This window comes from Ricinus communis, chromosome 7, assembly GCF_019578655.1.
Source record: "Ricinus communis isolate WT05 ecotype wild-type chromosome 7, ASM1957865v1, whole genome shotgun sequence".
In the NCBI taxonomy this organism is placed as follows: Eukaryota; Viridiplantae; Streptophyta; class Magnoliopsida; order Malpighiales; family Euphorbiaceae; genus Ricinus; species Ricinus communis.
In genome coordinates this window covers 20,543,756-20,557,540 of record NC_063262.1, presented here as the reverse complement: position 1 = coordinate 20,557,540, position 13,785 = coordinate 20,543,756, and the positions used below count along the sequence as shown (strand labels likewise).

General features: G+C 30.8%; 2 protein-coding genes across 7 annotated transcripts; one reads left to right on the top strand and one right to left on the bottom strand.

The window, feature by feature from the left end:
* The first annotated feature begins 2,872 nt into the window (after positions 1–2,872).
* On the top strand, positions 2,873–4,845 carry LOC8274846 (11S globulin). Its single transcript, XM_002524149.4, has 4 exons — positions 2,873–3,217; positions 3,323–3,567; positions 3,669–4,166; positions 4,246–4,845. Exons 1-4 carry the CDS (start codon positions 2,926–2,928, stop codon positions 4,639–4,641), a joined length of 1,431 nt encoding a protein of 476 aa, XP_002524195.1. The 5' UTR covers positions 2,873–2,925; the 3' UTR covers positions 4,642–4,845.
* Positions 4,846–7,206: 2,361 nt separating this feature from the next.
* On the bottom strand, positions 7,207–12,597 carry LOC8274845 (probable beta-1,3-galactosyltransferase 2). Of its 6 annotated transcripts, none has more exons than XM_015722398.3 (11): positions 11,945–12,597; positions 10,903–10,999; positions 10,715–10,788; positions 10,396–10,607; positions 10,217–10,280; positions 9,432–9,504; positions 9,178–9,298; positions 8,817–8,904; positions 8,616–8,741; positions 8,390–8,499; positions 7,207–7,718 (listed from the first exon to the last, which is right to left on the bottom strand). In XM_015722398.3, the coding sequence occupies exons 1-11, from the start codon at positions 12,079–12,081 to the stop codon at positions 7,570–7,572; spliced, it is 1,251 nt and encodes a 416-aa protein (XP_015577884.1). In that variant the 5' UTR covers positions 12,082–12,597; the 3' UTR covers positions 7,207–7,569. The 6 variants fall into 6 exon arrangements, with proteins under 6 accessions (XP_015577884.1, XP_002524194.2, XP_048233203.1 ...); XM_002524148.4 differs by having other exon boundaries at positions 10,715–10,779; XM_048377246.1 differs by having other exon boundaries at positions 10,715–10,779; positions 12,200–12,596.
* Between the last annotated feature and the right edge of the window lie 1,188 nt (positions 12,598–13,785).

The window sequence follows — 13,785 nt, the reverse complement described above, 5'->3', positions numbered from 1 at the left end:
AAATCTAATCTTAAATATTAAGGAGTAAGTAGTGTAATATAAAAAAAATATGAAAGATATATAGTAATTACTTTCAAAAAATACCACTTTTCTCTTTTATCTCTCTTCCTTCTCCTACTTTTTCTTCTTCTTTCTTCTTTTCCTTTTCCTTTCTCTGCCATTTCAAAATTTACAAAAGAATTAGTTGCTTCTATGACAACCATAATCCCATTCTGTATCAAGTTATCAAATTCAGTCAAATTAATAAAAGTTTAGCACTTTTAACTTGAGGTATATATATTTTTTATATCAAAAAGTACTATATGTTTTATTTTTTTAATATTTTTTAAATACACATATTTATACTTTTATTCTTTTATATAATATTATATATATTTAACTTGAACCATCACTGAATTATGATTTTATCAATAATATAACTTCTAACAATGTATTATAGAATTTATAAATATATTAAAACTTATTTCAAAACTTATTTCAAAAATTAATATAATATATATATATATATATATATATATATATATATATATATATATATATTAATAATTTAAAAGGAATGTTAAAATATCGACTCACACAGTAAATAGAGAGGGCATATCACCACTAGGGGTGATATAAAAAAATCGAAGGAATTCTGTCTGAATCAAAAAAAAAAATTAAATTGATAAAATAAATTAACTGAACCAACGTTTCAACTTTATTTTTCATTTTAGAAATTTTCAGTTTTCAATTTTAGTTTCGATTCTCTATATTAAAAGACCAACGTTTTAGTTAACCACTGAAATTATATATATATATATATAGAATTATTATATTTATTATAATTATTGATTATGTGGAATGCTTGTATCCATTATATATTTAATATTAGCTTATATAGATTTAATTAATAAATTAGTTAATAAATTACTGAAGTATTAATTTATATAAATATATTTAATATATTAATTAGTAAAAAATTCTTATTAAAAAATAAGTCTAATTTTAAAAAATAGTATATTAATTATATTATTATTATCGTTGTTATTATTAATTTATTAATTGAGGAAAGAAAAAGGATGCTAAAATATTAAAAATTTATTAAAAAAATTATAAAATTTAATATTTATTAAAAATTAAAAATCTGGTTAACCGTACTGTAAATACAGGTTAGCCAATATTAATATTTTAGATTTAAGGTTCATAAATTTAAAAATTGATATATATATTAAGTTCTTAAAAATGGCCGACGATTCAGTTAATTGAACCGTGATCACTATCTCAATTTGGATCTAAATATTCTTTTTTTCATATTTTTAATGTTTTTAATGGGTCTACTATTAGCCACATAAGCTAAAATAAAAAGTTATTTATTAAATGTGGGTTTAGATTACGTATTTTAAATAATTTAACTATATATTTGCGCTGAAAAAGTTTTTAGGGTAAATTTTTTTGATTTAAACGTTCTAAATTTTAATATAATAAAAAAATATAAGAATCAATTTGTGTATTAGACCAAACTGCAGCGATAAATAATACTTAATCCTAAAATGTAATGTCACATATTATGTTGTATTTGTGACAATTATTCTGGTGGCAGAAACAAAATTGTCACCGATAACTGGATTTGTAGTAGAGAATGCAAGTGATGCGTTCACCATGCTTTCTTGACTCTTCTTCCATCTACCAGCTTCTATGGTCATTTTGCTTTTGTTTTTCTACTTTTATTTTTCACTTGATATCATATTTAACTATAATAACCTCGTGAATTAATTCGGCATTAACAAGAACAAAGAGAGGGAGACAACGAAAAAACAAAAGAAACTACTGCCGCTGCGTCAATTAATTCTCATAGTCCTGAAATGACAGAGGATCAATACTTGCATTTACTAATCTTAATTTCTTTCTAAGCCATGCACCAAATAAATTCAAAGCTAAACAAAAGAACTACATATTTTTTTTAAAAAGAGAAAAAATATTAGAGGATAAGGAGGTGGTTAGATTGAAGAAATCTTATGAAGGACCAACAGTGATACTTACTATAAACAGAACAAAGATTATGAGGGTTTAACACCCATTAATGTTGAAGCTTAGACAGACTTGGTACCTGAAGGGACATTTAGGGGACGATGGTCATTAATTGCCCTCCAGGCTGGTCTTTATTTGTTGGCATCTATGTGGTTGTAACTCTGGTTACAACTAGCTAGGGTTATTTGAGCAAGTGTATATCTTTTCGAATTAATAAGAGTTTTAAGTGTATATATATAGGATTTGTGTTCTTAAAGTATTACTAGTAAAGTATCATACAGTTTGAATTATAGTATGAGATTTGTTTAAGTAAATATTATAGACAACAAAATATGTTTAAGTAAAGTATATTAAATTATCAATCTGTAAATATAACGAAATAGATCAAACATTGACTCCACTGGATAGATCATCTTCTGTATGTGTGATTTAAACAATTGGGCATGGAGATGCAAAAGAGCGTTATATTAAATGCAAAAGAAGAAAAGAAATCTAACATTTGTCCCTAACCTCTCTTTACTTGGACGTTAAAGATCAAACATCGAGTTAAAGTACTAAATCAACCATAGTTATGCCTACATGACACTTCAATTGCTAAATTTCAACCATAGTTATTAGACACTTGATCACTTTTTGGTGTTGTGGTAATGGTTTTTGCAATCCAATGTTGTCTTCTTCTTTTTTCTTTTTCCCCATTCACAAACTTTTGTATTCTTCTATGGAGTTTTGATACACCTGCCCTATCTGACTTTATTAGGTGTAAGAAGTTAAGATGAAGTAGCCATGCAAATCAAAGAGAGTGACCAAAGAAACCTTACGATCATCTTTCTTTTGCATCTCCTTCTTCCTCTATAAATACCAACCCCTTCCATTCGCCACTTCCATCCCAGAACCACCTATCCCCTCCTCTCTGCCACTATGGTTCAGCCTTCTTCGCTGCTCTCTCTTTCTTTCTTCCTACTTGTTCTCTTCCATGGCTCTCTAGCTCGCCGTGAATTTCAGCAGGGTAATGGGTGCCAACTCAATAAACTCTATGCCCTCGAACCCGATAAACGTATTCAGACCGAAGCTGGTTTGGTTGAGTCGTGGAATCCTAACCGTGATCAGTTCCAATGCGCTGGTGTTGCTGTTGTTAGACGTACCATTCATCCCAATGGCCTTCTATTGCCATCCTATAGCAATGCTCCTCAACTCTTATACATTGTCCAGGGTAAAATTAAATATTCAAAAGCTGCAATTATATATTCAAGCTGTATATGTGAGTTAATGTGCTTGGAATTTTGGATTATGAGATGATTAATTTGTGTATATACAGGTAGAGGAATGACAGGGGTCTTGCTCCTGGGATGTGCTGAAACACTCCAAGAGTCTCAGCAATCAGGTGGCAGCAGCAGAGTTCGTGATCAGCACCAGAAGATTCGTCATTTCCGTAAGGGCGATGTTATTGCTTTGCCTGCTGGAGTAGCCCACTGGTGCTACAACGACGGCAATGAGCCTGTCGTTACTATTTCTGTCCTTGACACTGCCAACATAGGCAACCAGCTTGACAGGAACCCCAGAGTAAGAATCAAAAACATATGCCTACCTACGCGTGTCTGTATGGTCAGGTGTTTGTTAGGCGTTAATTCACATTTTATGGTTTTTCTTGAACTTGTTAACAGAACTTCTATCTAGCTGGCAACACAGAAGATGAGTTCCCTCAACTTCCACGCGGCGACTATGAGCGCGGCCAGCATCAATTTGCTCGCCGTCCAAGTCGGCCACCACATGTTTCGTGCAACAATCTTTTCTGCGGAATAGACTCAAGAGTCCTTGCCGAAGCTTTCAACGTGGACGAGCAGTTGGCTAGGAAGCTTCAAGGCCAAAATGACTTCAGAGGCAGCATTGTGAATGTAGAAGGTAGGCTTCTGGTAGTCAGGCCACCCCGGTCTCAACAAGAGAGAGAGGAACAACGAGAGAGAGAGCAAGAAGGCCGACCAGGACGTTACAATGGCGTTGAGGAGACATTTTGCACCATGAGAATGAAAGAGAACATTGCTGATCCCTCTCGCTCTGATATATTTGTCCCAGAAGTTGGCCGTGTTAGCACTGTCAACAGCCACAACCTCCCTATTCTGCGATGGCTCCAACTCAGTGCTTCCCATGTCGTTCTTCGCAATGTAAGTCATCAATGCTCCTTTGATTCTAATTATAATGAAGCGCTTCCACAATTTATAATGATTGATATGTTCCTGGCAGGATGCTGTGAGGTTACCCCACTGGCACATAAATGCCCACAGCGTAATCTATGCCGTGAAGGGTCAAGCAAGGATTCAGGTGGTGGATGAGAACGGCAACAGTGTGTTCGATGGAAATGTAAGAGAAGGACAGGTCCTGACCGTGCCACAGAACTTTGTGGTGGTGAAACGATCAGAGAGTGACAGATTCGAATACGTCGCGTTCAAGACCAACGACAATGCCATGACCTCTGATCTTTCCGGCCGCTCTTCTGCTGTTCGCGGCATGCCAGTGGAGGTGATTGCCAATGCATTCCGGGTGTCGATAGAAGAGGCAAGGAGAATCAAGTTTGCTAGAGAGGAAACAACCTTAGGTAGCTCAAGGTTCCAGTCAGGAAGAAGGCATTATGATGCTTAAGCTATGTATCGACAAAGGCATATGCAGCCCTTTTTCTTTTCTTTTCCCTTTTTCTATGGATTATGCGTAGGTCAATGCAATGTCCGGAAAGACAAAAATGAGACTTTGATGGATGGTCTCATGTGTTGTAAGTGTAATAAGAGAGAGCTTCTACTTGGCAATAAAATAATGAACAGAGTAATGCAAATTATCATGCTTTCTTCATTACTCTTCTTCGGTGTAATTGTTAAAGTGAAATTTTATACATATATAAACTTTATTAACAATATTACATAATAATATTTTGATTTTAAAATTTAATAATAATAATAGTAATAGAATATAATAATTAATAATTTTTTATTCATAATTACAAATTACAATGCACCATCATATGTTATGAACATAAATTTCTTAGTAAAATCTTTAAACATCAATCATAAAATTACAAATTCGTAACGAACAACAGGTTTCATAAATTATAAACCATAAGTTTACTATAAGTATAATTGAAGTTTATATATAATATCCTAGAAGTTTATAAAAATATACAGATTTATAAGTTAAAAATAAAATGTTCATAATTTATAAACTATACATTCATCACACGTGCACCTGAAATTCATAGATTATAGTTCAAAAATTCATAATTTGAAAAATAAATTCATATTTTAACTAATGATTTTATGGTTGAGAACTAATGAATCTACACTTCATATTCAATAAACCTATAAGTAATACTTAATGATTTTATTGTCTATAACTATATTTAAGAGTAAATCTTCAATGAACCTATATTGTACCACCAATGAACTTACAATTTATGTTTAATGGACCTACAATTTATGTCTAATTAACCTATGATTTATATTTAGTTAACCTAATGAATATGCATGACAATGAAAATTTAATATCATATAAAAAATAAATTTGATAATTTATAAAAGAAATAGAACTATCCTTGAAGTCATTAAAAAACTATTAAAAATGTTAGAATTTGTAAATAAAAATTATATTGAAAATTTTAAATTATAAAACTATAGGCTCGTAAGTTAACAACAGGTTTATAAATTGTAAACTATAGGTTTATTACAAGTATACTTGATGTTCATATATAATATCCAAAAAGTTCATAAAAATATACAAATTCATAGGTTAAAACCAAAATATTTATAGTTTATAAACTATAAGTTCACACAGATACTTGATATTTATAGATTATAGTTTAAAACTCCATAATTCGAAAAACAGATTCATATTTTAACTGATGAATTTATAGTTTAGAACTGATGAAGCTACGTACCTTATATTTGATGAACCTATAAACAGTACTTAATAGTTTTGTTATTTATAACTATATTTAACAATAAATCTTCAATGAACCTACATTATACTACCAATGAACCAAAAATCTATGTCTAATGAACCTACAATTTATATCTAATAAACTTAATAAATATACGCGACAGTAAAAATTCAATGTCATATAAAAAATAAATATGATATTTTATAAAAAAAATAGAATTATTTGTGAAATTATTAAAAAAATACTAAAAAGTGTTAAAATTTATAAATAAAAATTACATTGAAAATTTTATATTATAAAACTACAAGTTCGTAAGTTAGCAATTTTAAATTTATTTCAAGTATACTTGAAGTTCATATATAATATCCAAGAAGTTTATAAAAATATACAGATTGATAGGTTCAAAATAAAAAATTTATAATTTATAAACTAAGTTCATCGTACGTACACCTAATATTCATAGATTATAGTTTAGAAATTTATAATTTAAAAAACAATTCATATTTTAATTAATGGATTTGCATTTTAGAACTATACACTTTATATTTGATGAACCTATCAACAATTAATGCTTAATGATCTTGTTATTTATAACTATATTTAAGAGTAAATCTTTAATGAACCTACATTGTACTATCAATGAATCTAATATTTATGTCTAATGAACTTACAATTTATGTCTAATAAACCTAATGAATATGTGTGGCGGTGAAAATTTAATGTCATATAAAAAAGAATATGTTATTTTATAAAAAAAATAGAACCATCCTTGAAGTCAATAAAAAAAATATTAAAAAATGTTAGGATTTGTAAATAAAAAATGCATTAAAAATATTTTAAGCAAATAAAATTTTAATTCTTTATTATTTCTATTAATTTTTATTATACTAAAATTATTATTATAATCAACTACTAACAAAATTACTAATTTTTAAATAATAAAATAATCAATATTTAATGAAATGTAATACTTAATAAAATTATTAATTTACCAAATATCAAATATAAAATTATATTGTAAGATTTATAATTAACCAGTTCGAGACAACTATTTTATTATGCAAAAGACTAAGAAAGCAAACAAAAGAAAAAACACATTTTAGTACAAACACCGATCTTAAAACAAAATCTTATAAATTTAGTCATCAACCACACGTGTTAAATAATTCAGGTCCACATTGTTGCATTGACATGGAGCCATGATATAATTTGCATAGATGTAGAATCAGACAAGGTAATAGCAAAACGGATGAGTAAAAATCAAAAGAAAAGAAGGGAAATACCAGAAGAATTTGTATTTATTATTAGCTTGATAGCCATAGAACTGTTAACTTACAAATTGGCTTTCTAAGCATCAAAGAATGGTTGAATGGTGACAGCATTTTGCCTGTTTTCCTTGCCCATCAATGTGGTTCTATTTCCTTATACTAAAATGGAAAAGATCCACACAGCAAGGGGTCACTCTTCCTCTTCACTCTTTCACGCACGCGGATGTGCGCTCACTCTCTCCGTGTCTCTCTAGCACTACTCGTGTAATATTCCATTTCTTTCTATACTCAAAAATAATACAGAAAAAGACCCGCACGCTCATTCTTTAACACTAGCTTATGATCCTCCTAAGTTTGGAAGACTCAAAAGAACTCTTAAAATGTTGCACTCCACAAAGCATTCTCACCTTCTCCGCACCGCCTATGGACCTCCTTAATCCTATCGGCAGATCTGCAAATTCCACTGCAGCTCCAATCAAAAGAAGCAACACAAATGTTGCCAGCCTGCGCTTTCCATTCACAATCTGCAGTAATTGCGTAACAAATTCAGAATTCACTATTTGAATAGACTCTATCAGTACTTGAGAAAAGTTGATGCTGACTCAATCTTGACTTTTGGCTCTCATCCAAGTCTATATGTGCGGTCAAATATATTTCATCAGATATATGTATACATGTACTTGGAAACATACATATATAAATCATATATAGCAAAAACTCTCAAAAAGGAAAATAAGCTAGAAATGAAAATGTTGATAAAAGACCGCAAGAGGATATTTCACTTCAATTCAAATGCTGTGGTGTAGTAGGATAATTGTCAGTATGCAGAATAAGTATCCTTAATTTAATGGTTAAAGCACAAATGGGCCCCATGAGAGTACCATAAAATCATTATTTGCAAGGTATTAGTTTTACGAAAGCTTTAAAGGAATGAACTTGATAACTTCTCTTGACCTTCCACTAAAAGTTATAAACAAATAATCACATCAATGTGCTACTCAGTCAATTCAGTTTCTGGTATGAACTGTCAAGGAAAAATTTTGCAAGTAAAAATGGATGCGAAAGAGGCTTAAGCCCTGCTAAAGTAAGACATAGGAACTACTATTCTTCAGCATGAAGGTAAAAAGAAAAGCCTAGTTTAGGAATTAAATAATAACTATACTTTTCAAATATCCAGGTAATTTATTGAATTTACCTGGTGGGGTGCCACAGCAAAGTCTCCGATCGTCAATGTGCTCCACATCAAGTCCAATAAACCAAGACCCCAATGAAACATCCTCGTTAGCATACTTGTGCAGAACATGCCTGGCATAATTATGTCCACAAGTGACATCATAATTCAAGAACAGAACATCAAATAGACAGACCTAAGCATCTGCTCATAAGCTTCCATCTTAAGTTTTAAATGAAATATAACTTACTGGTTTATTGATATATATGTAGCCAAATCTTTAGAAATGGCATATAGCTGTCCGGTAGCATGGCGGAAGTACTTGTTTCCTGCCTCCCCAAATTTCCAGAACTCAGGTTCATGATATCTTACTCCCCTGTTCATTGAAATGAGCGATCTTAGAATCTACCTTCTCAAAAATTCTTCTGACAGACCAAAAAATCTCACTTACTTTTGATTAAGGACAGGACCAGATTTCATGCATCCAATGTATAGCCGTGATTTCTTTCTATGTCTAACTAAAGTTTCTCCAAGTGTCGCTGCATCAAGTTAAGAAGAAATGGACTTGATTTTACATGAATTTGTATGAATATAGAAAAAGAAAAAATCATTCTTGCAAATTTTCACATGCTCGAGCAATCAAAAGCTAAAGATCATTTTTTTCAGATGAAGAAAAACTATATATAAAATTGATCTTCACTAATGGTTTTCTGATTTTCTAATTTTCAACTAGGCAAAAGTACCAATTTAGATTCTTCAGATTAATACTTCATACCATTAATAAGAGGACAGTAAACAGTACATTTTTGTACCTATATTCACATGGACATCATCATCAACTTTGACATAGAAATCTGCATCCCATAAAGCAACTGCAGTAGCAAAATATATTTTTGTCTTGGCAGACAATTCGAGGTATCCTTCAACATGATCCTGTTCATACGGTAGAATAAAAAATGTAACAATTCATTTTATCTTTCATTTCTTGACCGTACTTTTGTATACAGCAAACAAATGTACCATAGAAAAAGGATAGAAGAAAGGAAAGTCGGATAAAAACTCCTACCAGCCTCAAGAAATCTCCATGCTTTTTGTCCTCCGCTTCAATGGCTCTGTCCAAAATGCCTCCTGAAGTGGCACTAGAGAATAAAAAACTTTCGATTAGTAGTGATAAATCCACAATCTAGTGGAACCATTAATGAGTATTACTTGAAGTTTATGCGTATCTTGCATCTAGGGCACAAGAATTGAATTCATAATATAAATTGTCATAAATCATGCAATGATTTTAGAGAGAGTAGAATTGATTGTCATTAAATTTATGGATTGTCTTAAAGATTGAAACAAAACAGTAGCCCCAGGTAAACAAAGTTCTCTGTACAGTAATAACTGCCTGAGTTATTCACGATGGTTAAATGCTTCTTAGATAAACAACAATTGGGCAACGTTTACAAATAGTCTGTATCAAAGAACCAAGCAAACTACAAATTGATGATATGAGTATCTTTTTCTAGAATCTTTGCAGAATAAAATCACCAGAGGAAAATACATATTTTCATATTCTATCATAAGAAATTGGTGCCATTATTTCCAAAAAAATTAACTTAGTCCATAAAACAATAAATTTATCAAGTAAACTGATTAGATAGAAGTGTTAGATATTAACTTAAGTAGTGCAAGTCCTAGCAGTTTGAAGATACACATTAAAAATTTTATCAATATGAATATCTACCTGCATAAAATGCTGAGTCTTCAGTTTAACTTGAAGGGACTACAGTTTGACATATTAGGAAAGAATAAATACACTAGCACACACACGCCTAAAAAGTCATACCAGATTAGGACCCTTACCTATGACCAATGACGAATCGAATGATGATACCCTTCTCTTCTTCCAGTTTCTTCCTTTTCTCACCTAATTTCCATATGTTTCAAAACAGTAATCAGGAAAGTTTACTCTAATTTGCAATCCGAATAGCATAAGAATATTGAAAATAGAGGATAAAGAGGCAAGTGAACAATCTACAAACCTTGTGGCATCCATGTTGCACGAACTGAATCTCTTCTTTTCCGGCTGCTGAAAGCAGTATTAATACCAACAACCATCAAATACCTTCTTTTCCCTGATGATCCGGTACTCTTCAAGTCTTCTGATAAAGGAGAGCCACTGAGTATGGACTCTTGTGCTGCCCTTGCAGCAGCTAATTCCATCTCCAAATTTGAAATGGTCTTATCTAATGTCCTACATTCCACATGCTATGATAAGCTAGATACTCAAGATTATAGCACTCAAAGCCAAAATAAACAAATTATAGCAGCAGAGGGTAGAACAGCATAAGATATACTCACTGTATGGCATTATGGGTCTTATACACTTCTCCAATAATATCCTTCGAGTCGCGTCTTACTTCTTTCTGATGCAACTAAAGGAATCAAATCAGATTACAAACAATCATTTGAATGAGAAGGAACAAATTAATGCATATCTGTCAGCTAAACTTAGAGGATTACAACAAAGTAATGGAGGAGATACCCACAGTTTCAATGCCACAACCCTCTGAAACTAACTTCAATTTTTCAGCTTCCATTGCAGTTGTCCGGGTGATACTTTTAGACTCGGGAACTGTCCACATCCTGTCAGCAATTTTCCTCATTAGCAGGCCATCATAAATTAAATGCCAACTACATATGTCCTTGATGAAATATCATCACAATTTGAATTAAATAAAAATAAAAGCACATAGAACTTCAAACAAAATCTCAAAAATCAATTTCGATAATAAAATACGGACTCAATAAGATCTAACTGCACCAGAAGCCACAAAATAAATTCAAAGCTAATCGAGAACTACAGATTTAGTTTTATATTTTTATACTATTGGGAGGATAAAGAAATCGCTCAATTGAAAAAATCTAATGAAGGACCAACGGTGACATTTGCTACAAACTGAACAAAGATTATGACATCAGATAAAAGAGGCTTTACCTCCAATTAATGTTGAAGCCGATTTAATAAAAAATTGGAGGTAGTTTTTCAAGACGCAAGAATGTCCACCAAAAATTAAGGGAAGTGAATTCTAGTTTTAGACTACAATTGACTTATCATCAAAACTTCATGAAAGATAGAAAAACAACATAACACCACAAACTTTGAAGGGTGAGCTTCCTTCAGAAAATCCAAATATGGATCTATTTATCTCTCTCTACATTTATTAGGCCTAAATGAAACCCAAAAAGTATAAGCCAAGAAAACCTTTCACATATTAAGATTACAAAAAAATTTAGAGAAAAAAAGAACATCCATTTGATTAAAAACACATTTGTTCTCACAAAACCAGTTAATATACATGTAAATACAATTAAGAATCAGATAGAGATAGATCTCAAAAACATGAGAACTTCAAAGAATTTGTCCAAAACAGCTTTCTCCCATTTGTAAAAGCCAGAAAACTGAAGAAGGATTTTATCAAAATCCTGATTTTGGAAAAGAGATTAAAAAGAAAGAACATATATTCCAAAAATAGCACTAGCTTGAAATTCAAGAAAACAACCCAAAAACAGTGTGAATTGAAAGCATACCTATTGGTGAAGAGCATTCCACCACAGAAACAACACAAGCAAAGGAAAAGGGTCCATCTTTGTGATATAACACTTTTATTAGAAGTAGAAGAAGAATAAGAATAATTCAGCTCCCCACCTCTACTCTTCAAAGACATTTTCTTTATTAATTTTGTATCGTTTATACTGTCTCTAAATTCTTCTTCTTTATTGCAAAACCCAATAGCTATCTCAGCAAAGAATCCATTTTTCAAAAGAAAAGAAAAGAGAACCAACCCAGTTGTAGAATTTCCAGAAGAATAAGACAGTGAGAAGCAACCTAATGACTTGAAAATCTTTTCATTCAGAATTTGAACTTAACAATCACAGTACATGGACAAGATTTGAAATAGAGAGAGAGAGAGAGAGATAAAACAAGAGTTGGGTTGGGGGTGGCTATGGCTGTGTATCTGTTTTGTTATTTAAACATGGTAATCTCTTTTTTTTTTTCTTTATTCCTTGTTTAAGCTTAGTGCGTAGTTTGTTCTTTTCTCTCTCTTTGAATGCAAGAATTATAAAAAGAAAATATAAATATAAATAAGAGTGTTTTCTGTTTGTGTTATGTGGACTGCTTTGCAGGTAAGGGACGTTGAACACAAGTGAGAAGACCCGCTGCTAACCCTCTCTCCACCGCTCTGTTTTTCTTGTTTCTCTATTTACCAAACCGTCCTTCTCACCAGACAGACAGACCTGTATTTATTTTCACATGTAAAAATAACTGGAAAACTATACTCTTTTAGGAAAATAAAATTATATAAAATAATTTGGCAAAAGGAACAAAAATACTTTTAAACTTATTAGAAAAATATAATTAAACTCTCATTCTTTTTTTGGCTAATTAAACTCATTAATTTTTATAGAAAGTCCAATTAAATTTTTATTTTATTTTTTAGCCCAATAAACATATTAACTTTTATAAAAAAATCCAATTAACTCATAATGATAATAGCGTCCAAAATACCGTTAAGTGTAAATTTCTCATTATTTGGAGAGCGCGAATAATAACCGTTCTGAATATTTTAAAGTCATGCATATATCACGTGATGGATAGAAAACCACTTTTTTTTACTTTTGCATAATTAGTATTTATAAATCATCATTTACAAAAAAGAGTAGTAATTTCTTGCCTCACCTAAAATGGCAATAATATTTTCATTTTTTTCATCACGCTAATTTGTAAATAAAGGATGAGTGTAAGTTGTTGAGTTATATTATATCTCTCCACCTCCAATATATTTTTAACCACAAAGATGTATACTTCATGAAGGGAGACCAATCCTAAAAAAAATTATATAGTTGTAGGAGCTATGATGTAAGTTAAATAAGGAAAAAAGTAGTTTTTTCTCACTCATGTGATATAGGCGTGATTTTAAAATATTCAGAGCGATTATTATTTGCACTCTTAAAATAATAAGATTCTTACATGTCAACGTCATTTTGGACGATATTAGTATTAAGAGTTAATCGGACCTTTTATACAAATTGATGGGTTTAATTGACCAAAAAAAAAAAAAAAACTCAACTGGATCTTTTATAAAAATTAATGAGTTTAATTGAATTAAGAAAAATAATAAAAATTTAATTAGACTTTTATAATAAGTTTAAAGGCATTTTTATACCTTTTACCACATACTTCTCTACATTTTTAATTACCATAAAACTAAAAAAATTAACTTATACCTATTGTTTTATCTAAGTAAGAAAGTAAATTATTTTAAGAATAGCATTACCGAATATGAATTGACATGTAAAATTAACCCTTGATATTTATTTACAATAAAATAAAACAATCGATAAGTAAATAAAGTTCTCATTAAATTTTC

What these genes read in the sequence shown, in the direction of transcription:
- LOC8274846 (XM_002524149.4), top strand. Translation starts at nt 2,926, where the DNA reads ATGGTTCAGCCTTCTTCGCTGCTCTCTCTTTCTTTCTTCCTACTTGTT. An exon ending in ACTCTTATACATTGTCCAGG is followed by an intron (nt 3,218 to 3,322) that starts GTAAAATTAAAT and finishes GTGTATATACAG; the next exon opens with GTAGAGGAATGACAGGGGTC. An exon ending in CCCATGTCGTTCTTCGCAAT is followed by an intron (nt 4,167 to 4,245) that starts GTAAGTCATCAA and finishes TGTTCCTGGCAG; the next exon opens with GATGCTGTGAGGTTACCCCA.
- LOC8274845 (XM_015722398.3), bottom strand. Translation starts at nt 12,081, where the DNA reads ATGTCTTTGAAGAGTAGAGGTGGGGAGCTGAATTATTCTTATTCTTCT. An exon ending in CGATTCGTCATTGGTCATAG is followed by an intron (nt 9,505 to 10,216) that starts GTAAGGGTCCTA and finishes TTTATTCTCTAG; the next exon opens with TGCCACTTCAGGAGGCATTT. An exon ending in ATGGAGATTTCTTGAGGCTG is followed by an intron (nt 9,299 to 9,431) that starts GTAGGAGTTTTT and finishes CCGTATGAACAG; the next exon opens with GATCATGTTGAAGGATACCT.